Source organism: Capsicum annuum, chromosome 11 (genome assembly GCF_002878395.1).
Source record: "Capsicum annuum cultivar UCD-10X-F1 chromosome 11, UCD10Xv1.1, whole genome shotgun sequence".
In the NCBI taxonomy this organism is placed as follows: domain Eukaryota; kingdom Viridiplantae; phylum Streptophyta; class Magnoliopsida; order Solanales; family Solanaceae; genus Capsicum; species Capsicum annuum.
Genome location: NC_061121.1, coordinates 20,792,386 through 20,812,518, shown reverse-complemented (window position 1 = coordinate 20,812,518; position 20,133 = coordinate 20,792,386). Strand labels below are relative to the sequence as shown.

The 20,133-nt window shown below is 34.4% G+C and overlaps 1 protein-coding gene across 1 annotated transcript in view; it reads right to left on the bottom strand.

The window, feature by feature from the left end:
- Positions 1 to 4,395, bottom strand: part of LOC107848229 — a 9,547-nt gene extending 5,152 nt beyond the window's left edge. The window contains exons 1-3 of the mRNA XM_016692937.2: positions 3,946 to 4,395; positions 2,525 to 2,753; positions 876 to 947 (exon numbers count right to left, since the gene is read on the bottom strand). Coding sequence (XP_016548423.1) covers positions 876 to 947; positions 2,525 to 2,725 — 273 coding nt within the window. The 5' untranslated portion in view covers positions 2,726 to 2,753; positions 3,946 to 4,395. The remainder of the gene's footprint in view (positions 1 to 875; positions 948 to 2,524; positions 2,754 to 3,945) is intronic.
- Between the last annotated feature and the right edge of the window lie 15,738 nt (positions 4,396 to 20,133).

Genomic DNA, 20,133 nt, shown 5'->3' with positions numbered 1-20,133 from the left:
ACAAGGCTCTGCCCGAGCCCGGGACCGCTCACCCTACCCCTCACCCTCATCCCAGGCTCCGCACGAGCCTGGGACCGCTACCCAACCCCCGTCCCAGGCCTCGCCCGCGCCCCCGCGCCCGGGCCCGCCCCCCCCCCCCCCCCCCCCCTCCCCGGCTCCACCCGAGCCCGGGACCACCACCCAACCCCCGTCCCAGGCTCCGCCCGAGCCCCCCACCCCATCCCAGGCTCCCCCTCCCCCCAGCCCGAGATCGGGACTGCGCCTAAGCCCGAGAATAAGTTTTGTGCATTAGGTTGATTTTTAATTACATCATTTTGCCTTCGTTTTTTGTACATCTTTGTTTGATCTTCTTTTATTTGGTTATGTATCTTATTTTTAATCATTTTACACTTTTAAATTTCTCACAGTTTGTGCAATTAAAAGTTAAGGGTAATTCGAGAGGGAAGAGAATCTCAATGGTGGCATCATCTTGGTTGCTGCAACTATTATACAACTTAAAGGCTATTTATTTGATACCAAGTCTTGGTATCTTCTGTTTAAATAGTGCTTTCTGTTGATTGTCTTATTATAAGTTTTGTGCAATAGGTTGATTTCTATTGACATCATTTTGCCTTCGTTTTTGTACATATTTGTCTGATATTCTCTAATCTGGTTATGTATCTTATTCTTAAATTTCTCACAGTTTGCGCAATTAAAAATCTAATAATTTTGACTCTTTTTTTCCCTAATTACATAATTCGAGAGGGAAGAGAATCCTATGATTTGAACTCAATGGCGGCACAAGCAGGAGTACTCTTACACTGAATGGGAGCATCTTTCAGCAATCTTACAATACACAAGACAGTATGGGAAAAAGCTGGGAGATTGACACGTACCTGATGGCAAATCTCACAAGTAATATCCCCCTTCTCATTGCACCAGTGTTGAACACATGTTCGGTGTGTGTACTGCAGTAAACATTTTGGCAGAGAGACCAATTGAAACAAACAAGAGAGCCAGAAACAACACTTCATGAAATCAAAGTACTACCACACTGTCTATGACAATAATTTATCAATGTTCACAACTCAAACACAAAAAATAAAACTATATCATATCAATAAACAACGAAGTTTAAAGTCTAAATTTGATGAGGGCAGTTGTGTCCATTCCGCTCTAAATCATCAATGGAACAGACATTTTCTTAATTCAACCTAAGGGCTCCATTGATCATTGAAGTGCAAAAATTAAAATTTGAGATCTGTCCTACCGTTGGTGGCCAGAGTTACCCGGTACCTATTGCTAGTGGGAGCTAGGAGGTATCACGTGGAATTAGTCGAGGAGCGTGCAAGCTGAACCAGACACCACGGTTACCAATAAAAAAATTACAATTTGAGTTTGGCACTTAAAGGACTTATAATCATTAAACCCTTTTCTTAATTAGTAGTAATGACCAGCATTTACCCTGGCAGCCTTCAGCCTACTACCACCACAAGCTTCAACATTTATCAGTGCTTGTTTTACAAAGTCATAGCGGCAGAGTAATATAACTATATCACAATAACAACATACCCAGTGAAATACCACCAGGTGGGGTTTGTGGAGGGTAGAGTGTACGGAGACCTCACCCCTACCTTGGAGGTACAGAGGCTATTTCCATTGACCCTCTAGCTCAAGGAAAAAACAGTACAGAAAAGAAATAACGAAAATGGAGAAGCCATGGCAACATAACATAGACAACTGGACCAGTAATCTCAATTTATCAACAAGATATACAGTAATTGAAATACAGAAATAACAACAGATAGTAACCAAACACAACAGGACAAGAAACTACAAGAGCAATACTACGACTAACAATATGGCTAATAGAATAGAAGGATAAGCATCACAATGCTTTGGACTGTATGTCAAAAACAAAAATATTGTACCAAAAACTCATAAGGAAAACGAATAAAAATGTCAACTGTAACTCAAAAACAATAACTTTCAAATTAACTTAATCATAGAAATGCATTCATAAACAACTCAACATGGAACAACCAAAAGAACTGAAATGCAAAGACATTCCTCTTACCTGAAATACCAGAAGCCCAATCATACATAAACTTAAACCCCGAATCCGTCAAATACCCCATGACACACTTCTAAAATCTTCTCCTGTTCACCCCAATCCAACAACCTCATTCCAGCAGTAGCAGCCATCAACCTAATCTCCGTCGAACTACAATATTCCTTAGGCACATTATCCTTCCCAAACTCAACCAACTTCGCCAATGATTCCTTCACCATATCCGGTTCCTCAGCATATAAGCTGATAACCCAGGATTCACCCTCATTGAACCAAACCCTTATCCCCAAAATCAAACACCGGTACATCCCCCACCCCCCTCAAACACAAGTACTTCCAATTTCTAGGCAAATATGAAGAAAGCAAAGAAAAGAGAAATTCTAACCCCACATTTCCTTTAGAACAGTAAACAATTTTTCACATAACCATAAATTGATCAGATGCAAGTAAAATCAACTAAGAAAAAAATTTCACCTTGAGACTTCCACTGCAAGCACACGGGCTCTCCAACTTGTCCAAAGAATCTTCCTCCTGGCAAATCCTGCACTCTGCTTTACCAATTAGTGGCACCTCCTCATCACCCTTCTCATCTACAACTATTGACAATGAAGGTTCCACCTCGGCTCCATTAGGCTTCACAAGCCGATCCGTTTGCACCACCAAACAATCTCCCATTCTAAAACCAGATAAAATGACACAATTCCTACACCAAATTTACCGATAATCAGTACCAAAATTACAACAACAACACACCCGATATATTCCCACAAAGTGGGGTTTGGGGAGAGTAAGTGTACGCAATCCATACCACTACCTTAGAGGTGAGATAGAGAGGTTTTTTTCAATAGACCCCGGTTCAAGACAGAAAACAGTCCAAAAGACATAGTATAGGCACGAGAAATCACTACCAAAATTCAAAAAATAAAAACATCGCACCACCGAATTTTCCCTGTATTTTAAAGTTTTTCAAGATCCTAAACCAAAATGCACAACAAAGTTAAGATCTTTCTTCAACAACTACTACTCAATTCAAGCTAGTCGGTTTCAACTATATTATCTTCTATACACATTTCCCTCTATTTGAGTTCCTTACTTTCCAATATATTAAAAAATTAAAAGAACCTTCTACAATAACCAAAGAATCACTTACATCCCACCAAATTACTACACCAAAATTAGCAATAATCATTTTCAGAATTCAAAAATTAAGAACACCCCAACTCCAAATTCAATGCACAAAAACAGTTAAAGATCCTTCTTCAACAACAAGAAGTACTACCTCTCAATGTTGAAAAATTAAAAATAAATTCAATTCAAGAACCTAAAAATGACCAAATTCAATTGAACAAAAAAAGTAAACATACTTCTTCAACAACAACAACTACTAATCAATGTTCAAAAATTAAAAGCAATTTCAAGAACATTCACCAAATTCAATACAACAAAAGAAAAAGTAAAGATCGTTCTTCAACAACAACAACTACTACTTCACAATGTTGAAAAATTAAAAACAATTTAAAGAACCGAAACTGACTAAATTCAATTCAACAACAAGAGTAAAGATATTTCTTCAACAACAATTACTACTCAATGTTCAAAAATTAAAAGCAATTTCAAGAACATAAAAATTGACCAAATTCAATACAACAAAAAGAGTAAAGATCTTTCTTCAACAACAACAACTATTACTTCTCAATGTTAAAAAGTTAAAAATAATTTCAAGAACCTAAAAATGATCAAATTCAATTCAACAAAAAAAAAGTACAGATCATTCTTCAACAACAACTACTACTCCTCAATGTTGAAAAAATAAAACCAATTTCAAGAACCGAAACTGACCCATCAACCCAAATGCAAATCAAAAATATAAGGTAAAAGCAAAAAAGAATTCATACCTGGAGAAAAATGATGAATTTCAAGAAAAAGGGACCCAAAAATCAGCGAATATTGGTGGAATTTCAAGAAAAGGGGCTAAATTAATAGTAGAAGAATTTGAAGAAAATGGGGTCAATTTAAATTAATTGTAGAGGAATTTCAAGAAGAAAGGAAAACATAGAAAGCACCGAATGCTCGTGATCCGTTTGTTGTTTTCTGAAACTTTTTGGTTCCTTGTAAGAAAAAAAGGGGGGTGGAATTTAATGGAATTTTTAGGCTTTTTAGAGGTTTTTATGGTAGTGGATGAATAATTGAATATACATATAATATACGTATTATATTTTTATAACGGCTCGATTTGTCTGTTTGCCTTGGTATTTGCGTCGGACTAGTTTAAAATTTGGTTTTAAATTTAGTGAGTGGATGTGTCTGACCTCTATTAACTTTTTTTTTTTTTTTTGGTAGAGTAGAGATCACGTGGACTTTGAGCTCAATTTAATACAAAAAGAGTTTGACACAGCTCCGTCTGCATATTAGAGATACTCCTAGAGAAGTTTTTTCTTTCCATATCATCCCAAACAGTATGGGCTGTAAAAGAGGAGTAACAAAAATCCTACCGTGCTCCAAAAGTCTTTTTTTGCGTCTTCCTTTGTCAAAGCATCTGCTACCTTATTTTGCTTTCGATAGCTATGGTGGATAGGTGGTCCTCCTAACCTTCTTAGCATCAACCTACAATCATAAATAAAAGGGTTAAACAGTGGATTTTCATATTTAAGCATTCGAATTACATGCTCAAAATTAGTGTTAATAATGATGGGATAAAATTATGTTCTAAAACAAGCTGAAGGCCTTTCGTAAGAGCTAAAAGTTCCATAAAGTTATTTGTAGCATGTAAGAAACTCTGGGAGAATCCCAGAATTCAATCACCATTAGCATTCCTGATAACTCTTCCTATGTCACTCTTACCACGATTACCAAGACTAGATCCATCCGTGTTGAGCTTATAGTGATTCCTTGGAGGGATGCTCCAGCTGACCCAGATGGTGTTAGTCAGTTTTGGGGTTGGAAGGGGTTTAAGATAGAAAAATTCTACAGCCTCTGAATAGGCAGATTTAAAGAACGGGGGAAAGGATTTATTGTTGAACACATTGAAGTTTTTATTCTTTCATATAGTCCAAAGACAGAATGGAAGAAGGGTTGCCCAGTCAAGAAGTTTATCATTGCTAGATTTTTTTAGAAGTTTCCATGTGTTATCCCATCTAAAGGGGTGAAAAAACTGGAGGGGATGGTAGTATCACTATGGAAGTTATGGACGAGATCCTGCCAAAGAAAATTGGCATAGGATAACTGAAGAAGAGGTGGGGAATATCTTCCAGTTGATGGGTATAATGGTGGCAGTAAGGCTGAATGTTTAAACCCTTGTAGGCTAGTATAGAATTGGTAGGATGTATGTCATGGTGAAGGAGCCGAAGAAAGAATTTGATCTTGTTGGTGATTTGGAGTTTCCAAATCCAACTTGGTCGGGGGTAGGTGTGAGTGGAGTGTTGCCTTTGAGAGGAAATATAGTGGTAGGCAGTTTTGCAGTAGAAAACTCTATTTCTAGTGAAAAGCCGGGGGATGTCAGCATGGCTTTGAAAGTTAGGCATGAAAGAGTTTTGCATGCTGGCTTTAATGAAGCTGGGTATGTCAAAAGGAAGGGACTTAAAGTTCCAAACTCTATTTTGCCAAAAAGAGAAAAATTGTAGGGAGGGGCAAGGCTTAGGGATAGTACCCTGGATAATGGAGCAAAGAGGAGGGTGACTAAGGATCCATCTATCTCTCCAAACATCAACCTTATGACCATTATAAACCAACCACTGAACTATATCTCTACAAAGGTTCCAACCTCTATGGACATTCCTCCAAATTCTAGAGTGAGAGGGGGTGTCTTCCAGTATTTAGATTGGTCTTTTGGAGAAGAACTCTTGCCCATAAAGAAGAAGGGTTTGAGTGGATTCTCCAGGCTAAACTGCAAAGAAAAATATCATTCTTGATACTAGTATGTTGCATTCCCAAACCTCCCAAGTGCTTGAGCTGGGTGATAGTATTCTAATTAATCATATGCATTTTTTTTATAGAATCAATTGAGCCCCAGATGAAGTTTCTTTGGGCCCTGTCAATGAGGTTATGAATCTTTTTGGGGAGCATGATATATTGCATAACATGATTGAGTATACTTCCTAAGCTAACTTTGGCAAAGGTGGTTCTACCAGCCATGTTTAGGAATTAATTTTCAGCAAGCTAATCTGTTACTAATATTATCAAGAATGAATTGAAAATCAGAGAGCTTAGGTTTACCCTTAAAAATGGGGAAGCCCAAATACTTCCCAAAAAAGTTATTGGCCTTGATGCCAAGAATGGAAGAGAGATGTTCTTTGGTAGAGATATGGCAGTTAGAGGAGAAAAGCACTTTGGATTTGGCTAAATTCACTTTTTGGCCAGAATGAATGTTGAAGTTGTTTAGGGTTTTAGCAATGGTTGAGCAATTGAGGATGTCAACTTTAGCAAAGAGAGTGAGGTCATTCGTAAAGAACATATGAAAGATTATAGGACCTTTATGATTAATTTGGATAGGATTCTACTGAAGGATGTTCATTTCATGATTAATCCTTCTGGATAGAAGCTCTATGCAAAGAATGAAGATGTAGGGGGGAAGGGGATCCTCTTGTCTTATTCCTATAGAAGACTGGAAACTGGGAGTGTAACCGTCATTGACAAGGATAGAGATAGATGGGGTGGATATCCAAGACATAATAAGTTGGAGAAACCAGGGGGAAATTGAAGAAGACCAGGACTTGTCTAATGAAGGACCATTCTAGCCTATCAAAGGCTTTTCCAAGATCAATCTTCAAAAGCATGTTAAATTTTTTCCCTTTCATTCTTTTGAAGTGATCAAAATATTATTGCACAATGATGACACTATTAGATGCTCTCATTTTAGATAGGAAGCTGGCTTGAGTTCCCCCAATTAAGGACTGGGGATGGACTTAATCCTATTGGTAATGATTTTAGTAATGATCTTATACTGAAAGTTACAAAGCCCAATGGGTCTAAAAAATTTTAAGGTGGCGGCATTTTTACACTTAGGAATAAAGCAGAGGTAAGTAGAATTGACTTTTGTATCCATCGTACCATGGGATAAGGTATAGCTATAGAAGTCTAAGATGAGGGAAGCAAAAGTATTCCAAAATCTTTGATACATGAAAGAGTGCATTCCATCCGACCCAGGGGCCTTGAAAGGTTGGAAAGAGAAGACAGCAGGTTTGATTTCTGCTATGCTGGGGATGGAATCCAGAGAAAGATGGGTAGAAGTAGAGATAGAGCCTGAGTTAGAAAGATTAGACTGGCATCTAATCTGGTCATTCAGGTGATCAGTCTTGAACAAAGAGGTATAAAAGGAGACAATGGCATCCTTAATACCCTCTTGATCATGAATCCAAATACCATGATCTGAAGGGAGTTGATTTTATTTCTCCTCCTTCTATTAAGAGTGAAGGAATAGAAGAATCTGGTATTTTTGTCACCGTCCATAAGCTAATTAATTCTGAATTTTAACATCCAAAAGTCCTGCTCATTTTTAAGAATGGATTTGTACTCTTTTGTGAGCTTTATTTCTAAATTATGAAGAAAAGAGCTAGTAGGGTAGTTGAGGGATTGCTGGATACCGGCCAACCTAGCTAAGAGATGTTTTTTTATGAAAGATGTTACCAAAGTTATAGTTTTGTTCCAAGTTTTAGCAATCTCTTAAAAGTCTAAGGTGGCTCTTGTAAGATTAGAATTCTCAAGAAAAGATTGAGTCACTAGGAGGGGGAAATCAGAATGGTTACAACATATAGACTTGACCCTAAAGGGCTTGGGGGTGGTCTGGGTGTGTCTAACAAAAGGCAAGAGAATGGGGCATGGTCAGAGTAATTTCTAGGCAAGTGAAGAATGGAAGCCTCGGGAAACAGGTGGATCTATTGTCTATACCTATACCTTATATTAGACCAAGTAAATTTGCTGCCCCTAAAGCCTAGGTCCAAGAGGTTACAGTGATTTATGTAATCCTAGAAGAAAGCAGACCTAGCACGGTTAATACGATTGCCTCCAAATCTTTTGGAGGCTTTTAAAAGCTCATTAAAGTCCCCTCCCACTACCCAACAGTCGCTCTTAAGAGTGTGAAGGGAATAGGCTAAATACATTAATTAGTCCCAAAGGGATTTCCTAAGGGAGAAACATTACTAGCATAGATAACGCTTAAAATCCAACAAGAAGGGGGGAAATATTACTAGCATAGATAATACTTAAAATCCAACAAGAAGGGGGAGACTAACCTTAACAGTTGCATGGATAGCTTGAGAGGAGATTAAGATAACCTTGATGGTTATGATATCATCTTTCCAAAAAAGAACAATCCCTCCAGAGGAACCTGTGGCAACAGATTGAAGAAAATAAGGGAAACCTAATTCATCAGCTAACCCCCTATGGTCACACATTCTAGCCTCTAAGAGAGCAAAAATGAAGGGTTGATAGATACTCACTAGGTACTTATAGTGACACTTAAATTTTGCATTATTATCCTCTCTAGCATTCCATATTAAGCAATTTTGCATCATTGGTTTTGGAGTCTGAGGGTTTCCCTGTGCTACTATTTTTCCTTTCCCCGGTGGGTCTGATGGGTTAGGTTGATCCAAATTATTTCTCTTTCTAGAGATAGGGGAGATCTTGGTGTTGTAGCATAAATTTTACAAAACCACTACTTAAGATATCTAAATTACTAAGAATATCTCTACTTAGTAAAAAATTAAAACATCACTTGTTTAAATTCTCTATCTTTAAATCTCCCCGATACTTAACTTCTACTCTCAAAATTAGAATATATTTATTGTCCCTCTAAAAATTTGCCTTAATATTTTATTTTTACCAATTTAATAACAGTAATGTCTAACCTCATTTTTCTTCAAAGTATATTTCAGAAAACTTTCATCTCCCTATCCTTCATCAGAGTATCCATTGAAGAACAAGAAACGACGGTGGCATACGGTGTCTCCGATCACCCTCAATCCTTAACCCAGCAAACAACCATACAATAAATGACTGAGGATTAAGCTCTGTGAATTTTGTTAACTCATTTCATCGAAGAAAATAGAATCTATCACTCCTAGATGAAAATGTGTTGTTTTGAAAAGAAAAGTTGTTGAAGTTACAACGAAAGACATCTTACCAAAGCTTTAGCAATTTTTGTATTTGCGCATTTTAATTTGAGATACATTTTTTATTAGATGAAGATACATAATTTAGCTTAGTTCTGTAGTGTAATACCCCAAGTTCTTGAGCTATAGACCCACCAAGAGATAGATAATTGAATTAGCTTTCCAATGCCATCAGTCTCGCCTTAATCTAATATCGGGGTAAAAAGTTATGGCTAGTTTACTGGGGCACTGTCAAACTGCTAGTGACGGCGACTCTGACGACAACTCACTGTCAGACTACACGAGTCGTTAAGAGGACTCATCGTCATGGCAATAAGGAATCAGGAATTTAGTCCAGTGATGATGACTCTTGGAGATGAGTCGTGGTTGGACCATACAAGTCGTCAGGAGTAGTCGCTAGCACAATAGTATGGAATCATAATCTCTAGTCCTTGACTGCGACTATGCACGAGGACTCGTGATCAGGATACATGAGTCATCAGGAGGACTCGTCATAATAATAAGGAATCCAAATTTTGATCCCCTGGTCACGACTTTAAGCCATGACTCATGGTCAAACCCTATGCGTCGTAGCCTCAATCGTCGCGACTGTTTCCAGGAATTGTCTGCACAGTTTAAAAGGCGTATTTTGGTCTTTTTCCATTCTTTTAACCCCAAAACCACATTGTTTAGATATTCCAAGATCAGTTATTAGGGGTTAATATCACCCTAGGCCCTCACTCCACAGAATATCATTCGACACTTAGTTCCAAAATAGAGAAAAGGGGGTGATTTTCTTCTCCAAAGGCAAATTAGGGTTCTTCAACTTCCAACCCTGATTTCAAATTATTCTTCAATGGTTTCATCTCTAGGTATGTGGGATTTTTCAATGGGTCTCCTTTCACTATTGAGTCCCAAAGATTCCTAAACTTCTCAATTTAAATTTACCCTTCAAACTCAGGGTTCCATAGAAAGAATGAGTTTCTTAATTTTTCAGTTTATACTTGTAACTAAACCATGAATATATATTTTTTCATGGATTTGAGCATCTTCCCCTACTCAAAATTATGAAGTCTCAGTATATGGATAAATTATTGAGTTTGGGCTTGAATTATGAAATTCCTCATGATGTTCAATCTTTACTAATGTCATATTTAGTTGCATTCTTCAGAGATGGTGGGTTATGAACACCTGATACCTAGAAATTCATTCATACACTTGTGCATGTCATATCCTCTAGTTTACATGTTATTGAGTACTTTCGAGTATCCATATTTGCTGATTTTCAGATTTGCTATCATACTGAGCATTTCAGTTATTAGTGTCATTCAGTTGGGAGTAGTACTTAGTACCGAGCGAACGCAGGGATGAAGGCTCTTACGTCAGTTAGGTTGAGACCTTTAGTAGAAGTCCCTAAGTTCTAGAACTATGGCACCACTGTAGGTTATACGGGGTTACCCGTTAAATCAGGGCCGACACCCTAATCCCTTTGGATATCAGTTTAGTGGATCTACATCAATTAGTGTTCGTACCCTTGGCAAGGTATTGAACACCCATCCAACTAGGATTATAAATTGGACCTCGATTTTCTCAGATTGGGTTATGTTGGTTAATATTAGCTCCCACAGTCCATAGTTTATGTTTCAGTTTCAGACTATGCTTAACCTTATATTCAGTTATTCGGCTTACTATATAGTTCATGTTTATACTTGGTCTTGCATTAGTTCATACTTGTTACATGCATCATATTCAGTTTGCATTAGTCATTTTTTCATCTCTCATACTCAGTACATTCAAAGTACCAATCGCATAGTTTTCCTGCGCTATATTGTCTTATAATATAGGTTTAGGCGCTCAACATTCAGACTTACCATTCCGCACCACATCAGCAGCAGTATTTGGTGAGTTCTCATCATTCGAGAACCAGTCATTAGTATTTTCTTTAAGTATTTCTTTTATTTAGTTTCAGACACTTGGAGTTAGTTGGGGATTTGTTTCAACAACTTATATGATTTAAAGGCTTTCAGACAGATAGTTATGTTTTAGCATTTTGAATTATGTCAAGCAGTTTTAATTTGATATCCGGTATTAAAATTTTAATCTTTATCCTAATTAGGCTATTTCAATTTAATTTTCGCTCAATACCTTATTATTTCTTCAGTATTCTTAGTGTCATGCTAGACCATGGGTTAGCTTGAGGTCACTTGGAACTCTAAAGCATTGTATTACAATTAGGGGGCAGTCTCAGGTCGTGACAAATATGCATATTCCAGGTGCATATTCTTGTATCTGTACGTTTGATATATTTTTTTGATATGTATCTCTTTCATATACATGTATATAGTTAAAAAGCTTCTGTATGTATCTCTTTTAAAATATGTATCATGTATCTCTTTTAATATTATTTATCTAAAAAACTAACAATCGAAATTTGATGAAATTTTAAAAAAAGTTGGAATATGGTGTAATTATGGGTAAATTAGTCGAGATTTATGTAAACTCCCTTAATTTTATGATTTTCTTTTCTTTTTGATAATATTAAATATAGTAAAATAAAAGAGACAAAATTTATATATGAAATAGTAAAGATTATCATCATTCAATAGAAATATTTGAACTAAACTACTCAAATCTTTATAGTAACAAATAGTATTTTTACAATAAAAGTCAAGTTAATATATTGAAAATACATGGTTAACATCTTATTAATTACTTGAATCAATCCTTACATAAATAATAATACTACACTAAAAAAAACAACTATGAATTTAAAAAAAAAAAAACACTAATTTTTTATTTATTATGCATATGTCTATTTTAAAGGCCTCAAATTAAAATTTGGCTTTAAGCCACTAATTTTACTGAGACGTTGTTGCAATTGACTTAGAATTTAATTGAGAGGAGGGACAAACTTATAAAATTATGATAAACAAATGAATTTTATTCATTTTTATTTGTTCATCGTATTAAATATAGATGTTCATTTTTTGGTTTAGATTTTAAAATTATGAAATGATATTATATTTAAAGAGTTTAATAAAATTGTCATTTTATTATTAGCTTTAAGATATTTGCCAAATTCATACTGGATAAGTCAAAATAGACAGAAAAAGTATTTTATGGAGTACTAAAGTCTCATTTTTCTTGATTTCTGCTAGTGTTCGATGCCGCTTTTGACCGATCAATTGAAATTCGCGTCGAGAAGTGCTGCTTTTAAGGTAAAGGTAACTTTATATGCTACACCCAATTTAGGACTTTTAATTAATGATAGAGAATTATTTATCCTCTAATTACAAGGACTTTTAATTAATGATAGAGAATTATTTATCCTCTGATTACAAGAAGAGTAGCTAATGTATTTTGAATTTTGACTCGAACTTCATAGTAACTTATAATTTTCAAAATTTATGAAAACATCAAGAAATACTAAATTTGAAGACTTAATTTAATTTTCTTTAGAGAAAAAAATGTAAAGTCACTGCTGAAGTTATCTCGAATTTGTTAAAAGAAACTTTAAGTTTGTGCGCGTTTTATTACCCCAAAGGAGAAATATTTGCTGCAACAATAAATTAAAAAACATCATGTGTAAATGATTTTTTCAATTTCTTATAAAAACCCATATTCTCTTTAAAAAATTCATCTTCCCCAATTCCCCATTAAAATAGTTTGACGCTTGATTCATCTTTAATTCTTCGTTTAGTCGGATATCTTCCCCAAGAAATTGACCAATGCAGTTCCTAATTTAACTAAACTATGTTGTTAATCTTCAACTCTCAAAGTTTTTTTATCAGTCAAGTTTGAAAATATTTTATATGACACCTTAGCATCACTATGAAAGGTTAAGTGTGTGTTCACTTTATATTCCTTTTTTTTATATATAGAATTTATAAAATTTATTAAATTAAATTGTACGATAGCACCGTACCTAATATCATCGCATAATAATGTTGTTAGAAAAATTACCTTCACCTTTTTGTAAAACTGTTTGAGAACTCATAATATTCTTTTGCAATACCATAATAATGACTATTATTACTTTTTCCATCTACACACATATTTTTATTCTCAACCACTTGTCTTTTTTTAGACTCATTATGCAAATACTACCACATTTGCCTTAGGGAATGAAGTATAAATCAATGAGGCGAGTGTAATGACTTTTAATTAGAAGTACATCATTTTCTCTTAGTCCTCATTCTATTATCACTATGGTACATAGATATTTAGGTGACATTTGTTTTTAATAAGATTCAGAAATCTAAATTTGAATGATTAAGATGTTGTCTTTAAATTTGATAATTGAATGATTAAGATTGTTTGTTTCGGCATTTGAATGTGCAAAATTTATCTTAATTCAAATCAAAAAATAATTATATATTAAAAATATCTAATTTAACATAATAAAATTATTATTTAATTAAAAAAAATTAATTCTCACTAGTGATAACGAAGATAGTTTGTAATGATGTGATGGTGGTAATGATTGATGTTAGTGACTAGTAATGTGGGCGGATATTTATGATGATAGAGATGGTTGGTATTATAATGACTGTCATGATGGCGACGATTGATAGTAGTGGTGGTGGCGGTTATGATTGAAGTTAGTTGATATTAGTAGTTGGAGGTGTTGATCGTGGTGACTGAAGAATATATGCTTGATGGTTGACGATGTGTTGGTGGTAATTAGAGACGTTGTTAGCTGTGATGATGGAGATGGTTGTTACTAGAGATAAACTATAGCATCGGTAGTGATTGATAGTGGTGGTAGAGGTGGTGACACGGGTGACAATGATAGTGGTGGTGGTTGAAGAATGTGTAAAGGTTGATGATGTGTTAGTTAGTTAGTGGTGGTGCTAGTTGTGATAGATGAGTTGGTTAGTAATAGGAATTGATCAGTAGTGGTTGATGGTGGTGGTGGTAATGGTGAATATAATTAGAATAATTGAGGTGGTAGGTATGGTTCCGGTTAGCAGTAGTGGTTGGAAGAGATGTTGGCTGTCAATGATGGTCGTGATGGTCGAGGTAGGTGGTGGTTGACAATGGTGATGGTGGCAGGGTAGTTAGTGGTGGTGACTGGTGATTGTGAAAAGAGTGGTGGTGAGTATTCAACACGAGAATATCTCTTGATGATAATCATATTTGGTTCCAAATCTGAATGATTCAGACCTATTTAAACTCATTAAGAGCATAAAGTCTTAATAAAAATAAATGCACTTACTGGTCTGAGATCTGAACCATTCAGATTCAGACCTCCATTAAGTGTAAATAGATGACGTCCGAACCCAACGTCCCATATAAAAGGCGTTATGCCATAATACAATAAGGGGTTGTTTTGTAAGGTGTATAAGAATAATGCAAAATATGGTATATTAGTAAAGCTAATATTAGTTATATTTGTATTAATTATGCTAAGATTTTTCTTATGCAATGTTTGATTTGATGTATTAAAATAATATGCATTGCATAATTTTTTTAGTATTTGTTTACAAAGTACCCACTACAAATATAGTGGAAAGAATATGAAAAAAGGTTTTGAGGTCAATTATGTCTTTAATGATTCTAATATATGCATTAGAACTTAATACATTACTAATACCATGGATCTTGATGTATTAATTATACAAATCTTAATACCAAATAGAATGTCATTAGTCATACATAGGTTGAAAAAGTATATCAAATAAGGTACTAGTAATACACTAAGCTAATGCATATATTATTTTTTCTAATGCACTCTACAAAACAACCCCTAGACTTGAACTCATCATCTCATCATCATGATAAATCAAACTCCAAACTCATTCAATCATGATAAATCAAACTCCAAACTCATTCAATATGTTAAAATCTCTTTTGAAATATTGCTATTGAAATTGTCAATTTTCTGCTAAATGACTCTCAGTATTGAGATTTTTTCATTAAATAGAAAGTATTCAAAGATTACATCTCTAAAGATCCGTCTTCCTATCCCTAAAGATCAGTTTTTCTATCCCTCTAAATCCGTTATTCTATCTCACCAAATCTTCTCTACTATAATACTATTAGGGGTCGTTTGGTAGAGTGTATTGAACAAGTTAATGCATGCATTAGCTTAATATACTATTAGTACCTTGTTTGGTACATTGTTTCGCCCTACGTATAAGTAATGCTTGCATTACTTATACACTCTATAGTGTATTGAGTGATGTGTTACTAATACCATCATTTTTCTATATATTAGTAATACAAAGGATTTCAACACATGCATTAACTTGATAATGACAATCTTGCCCCTCAAATTCAACATTTCTCAAGTTCTTTTGTTTGTGGGTTTTCTAAAAAAAAATAGATTAATATGTAAAATAATTGAAAAAAATGGATATTAAATTTTTATATATTGAAAATGAAAACACTGGGGTATTCTTTTACTGGAAAACTCCATCTTTGCATAGATGCATTTTTGTAAGGAAGTAGCAGAAGAGATCAACCATCTCTTCATTAATTAAAAATCTCTAGTTAACCGTAGAATTTAAAATTCAATATTTTGGTGTATGCCTGGATCTTTCTCAAAATTTCTGCTTACATGACGGAGAAATGGAACAACTAAACCACTCCTTCCCACCTGGTACACCACTCCTGGAGCCATATGTTGGGTTAATTAGAAAGAAAGGAACACTAGATTTTTCGAAGACAAATGATATTGTACTGCAATTCAACACAAGTGAAGAGAAAATTGCACATCTTAGAATAAAACATAAAAAAGAATTAACCTTGTGTTTTAGAATAAAACACAGAAAAGGAGTTATCTTAAAAAAAAAAAAAAAGGAAAGAAAGGATTAACTGTGAAAAAATTATGCGTTTTACCATTTAAAATGGAAAAGATATATATTTTTTTAAAAGAAGTTGTTGAATGGAAAATATTGAAAGAATTTCATTTTACAAAAATAAAGAGTGTAGAGGGTATTTTTGTAAATCAACATTTTTTCTTTAAAAAATATACAAGAAATATTGTTCCAATGCATCAAACCAAACACTGTATAAGAAATAATGTAAACATAATTAATGCAAGCATAACTAATACTAGCATTACTAATGCAAGCATTACTAATACACCATATTCTGTATTATTCTTATACACTCTACCAAATGACCCCTTAATCTCTTCAATTACTAAATCAAATCTCTATAATTACATTAATATACAACAATATATAGTTTCATTAATATATACAATATTTACTAGTTGTTTATTATGGTAACATCCCCCATCAAATTGATACTGGTAGATCAAGAAGTATTAATTTGCCTACTAGAAACTGAGGTAGTCGTCGTACCATTGATTTTGTAAATACATCAACTATTTAAAGATCACAGGACACATGCAGAAGAGTAATGACTCTTTTATCTACAACTTCTCGTATATAATGATAGTCTACTTTGATGTGTTTGGTCCTCTCATGATAAACCGAATTAGTAGCAATATGAATAGCATTTGTATTGTCAGCATGAAGAGGAGTAGGATTAGATTAAGGAAATCCAATCTCAGCAAGTAATTCACAAAGTCACACAATCTCGGAGCAAGCAGTAGACATTGCTCAATATTTAAATTTTGTTGAATATTTTGACACACGGTCTCACTTCTTACTCTTTTAAGCTATCAAAGACTCTTTAAGAAATATGCACCGACCAGTAATCGAACGACAATTATCAGAACATTTTGCCTAATTAGAATCACTAAAAACATTAAGACGAATAGGTGAACCACTAGAAAAGAATAATTCATGATTAGATATTCCTAGGAGATATCAAATGATGCGATGGACAGCCACCAAATGAAGATGATGGGGAGATTGTATAAATTAACTTACTTGTTGAACTGCAAAAGAGATATCAATTCTGGTAATGGTAAGGTAATATAAGCTCCTAACTAATTGCCAAAATATAGTTGGATCAAGAAGAAGATCGCCTTCCTCCAGGTAATACTTTACATTCAATTCTAGTTAAGTATCTATATAGGAGGAATCCTGAAGACCTGCCAAAGAAATCAGATCTCAGGTATATTTGTGTTGGTTTAGAAACACACTTGATGAATCACGATGAATATCCAAACCCAAGAAATATGTAAGAATACCAAGATCTTCATAAGAAAGGAATCCTTAAGCTGTTGTTGGAGGCTAGCGATTAGTGAAGAATCGGTTTTTGTGATAATATTATCATCTACATATACCAAAAGAAGAACACAATCTGTAGATATTTTTTAAAGAAACAAACCCATTTACATCCAATTGGACAGAAATTTGAAGAACCAATTTTTTAAAGTCATCTTCTATAGTTCTGTATGTTATCAAGAATAACTAGCCGAACTTTGTACCGTTCAAGAGTCCATCAGAATGAAGTTTAATTGAACAAACCCATTTACATCTAATTGGACAGAAATTTAAAGGACATAAAATAATATCCCATGCGTTATTTTCTTTAAGAGCCAAAAGTTCTTCTTCCATTGCTTTCTGCCAACATTCATACTTAAAATCTTATGAGTAACAAGTTGGAAAAAAAATGATGGATAAAGTAGAGGAAAAGTCATATCAATTAGGAGGATGACAAAATTCTGGTAGATCATCAAGTGGGCTCAAGCGGAGCTTGAAGAATTCTCAGATTCTAGTTGTGGAGCAGTCTCAAGTGGTGGGTCAATTTTGGGAGGAGGTAAATTTGACTGACGTCGTTCATACACAAATTCAGGTTTGAACCGCTTAGAAGAATATGAAATCATCAAAAGTAGGAAGAAGAGGAGAAACAGGATATAACTCAACATAAGTAGGAAAGAAATATTGATTCTCAAAGAAAAAAACATTTCTAGAAATATAAAATTTTTTAGAACATGGATCATAGCAAATAAAACCCTTCTGAAAAGTACTATAGCCCATAAAAGTACATTTAGTAGATTGAACAGAAAAGTTATTACGCTCAGAAAGAGTCAAATGCACAAAAGAAACACAATCAAATAAATGAAAATTATCATAGTTAGAATTTTTGTGATAAAGACGAAATATGGAGACTCAAGATTTAATACTTTAAATGGCAGTCTATTAATTAAATAAACAACAGTAGACAAAGCTTCATCCTAGTATTTATATGGTACAAAGGACTCAATCAATAGAGTACGAGTGAAATCTAAAAGATGATAATTTTTACGCTTAGCAATCCCATTTTATCGTGGTGTATATGGACAAGAGCGTTGTGAGACAATTCCTTTCTCAAGAAAAAAACTTTTGAATTCATTTGGCATATATTCTCCACTAGAATCAAATTTTAATAATTCGATAAGTATAAAGTTGAGTTTCAATGTAATCCAAAAACATCTTGAACATGGAAATACCTCAGATTTAAAACAAAGAAAATACACCCACGTAAATCGACTTAATCATATGTGAATGTCACAAAGTACTTGAACTGAGCTTGAGAAACTGTTGGTGAAATACCCCAAACATCACTATGAACGACATCAAAACACTTTGTAATACGACTATCAAAATTAGGAAAAGAAAAAAAATTACTTTTGTCTAATTTACAAGTAGAACAATAAAATGAAGTAGTGGAAATTGATTTTTATTTCCCAATAAATCAGAATTTGATAAATGAGAAAACACAACAGATTTTAAATGTCCTAGACGCTTATGTCAAACCTCAGTCTTATTAGCTGTAGAAGTACAAGCAAATGATATAACAGGAGGAATGAAAAAATGTATAGGAAATAATCTTCCAAATTTAAGCCCCTTCATGATTATCGTCCCCGACACCTGATCTTGGACAAGACAGTCATTACTAGAAAAATTTACATCACAATTGTCATCAACCAATTATCAAACTGATATAAGACTAATTGAGAGATTTGGTGAAACAAAAACATTCTTGAAAGTTGGAGTAATATCCCCAACCTTGGTAATGGGTAAATTACTACCATTAGCAACCTGTACTTTTGATGAACCTTGATACTTACGAATATTTTTTATATGCTTGTTGAGTTGGTCATATGATTAGGTGCACCAGAATCAACAATCCAAAAATTAGATTTAGCATCAGTACCTTGTAATCCCAATACTAAAAAGGTTGATATGATCATTTGTTGTACTATTTCAGGAGTAAGAACTTGTTCGGAAGATGAGTTCTCAAGAGTTGAACCATTTACCCTTCTTGAAAAGCATTTACCTTACAATTCCAAGGGCGTGTGGTACACTCTTTGAAAATGTGTCCTTGTTGTTTACAATAATTACAGAACTTTTTGCCACAATTTCTAGCAATATAGCCATATTCCTTGCAACTGTAGCATTGATTTCTAGTCATATACCTACCCTTGCCTTTGCCTTAAGCAACAAATGCAGCAACGACATTATTTTCTTTTTTGAAAGCATTTTGTGTGACAAAACACTGCTCTTCACGAAGCAATTCCCTAAAATAAACATCCAGGGAGGGAGACGAGTCGCGATTCATCAAGTTAGAGCGAACACTCTCAAACTCAAAAATTGATCTTGCTTGCTTTACTCATGAACTTCCTGAATTATAAAGAGAGATTCGACAGGTTTTTGGCATAAACATTATCTGTAAATTTAGCTCATAAATTCTAAAATTCAAAAAATAATTCTGAATAGAGAGACCTCTTTGAGAGTAATTAGCAATTTCATACTCTAAGTGAAAGCGCTGGGCACTACTATCTCGGTCGTAAACCTTTTGTAAATAATTTCACATAGCTTTAGCTATCTTGTAAGGCCTAAGATTAAGAACAATAAGAGGGTCAATTGATCTCAAAAGCCATGTCATCACCCGAGCATCTTTAATCTCCCATTCACCCAACTCTGTAGCATTAGTAAGAGCAAGATCAGCTCCATCTATATAGCCCCATACTTATTTTTCGGTGACAACTAACTGAAATTGAAACTTCCAGGATGAAAAGTTCTTTTCAGTGAAACAAACACTGAATGATTCAAATTGATTTGAAGTCATATTTATGAAAACTAGAAACAC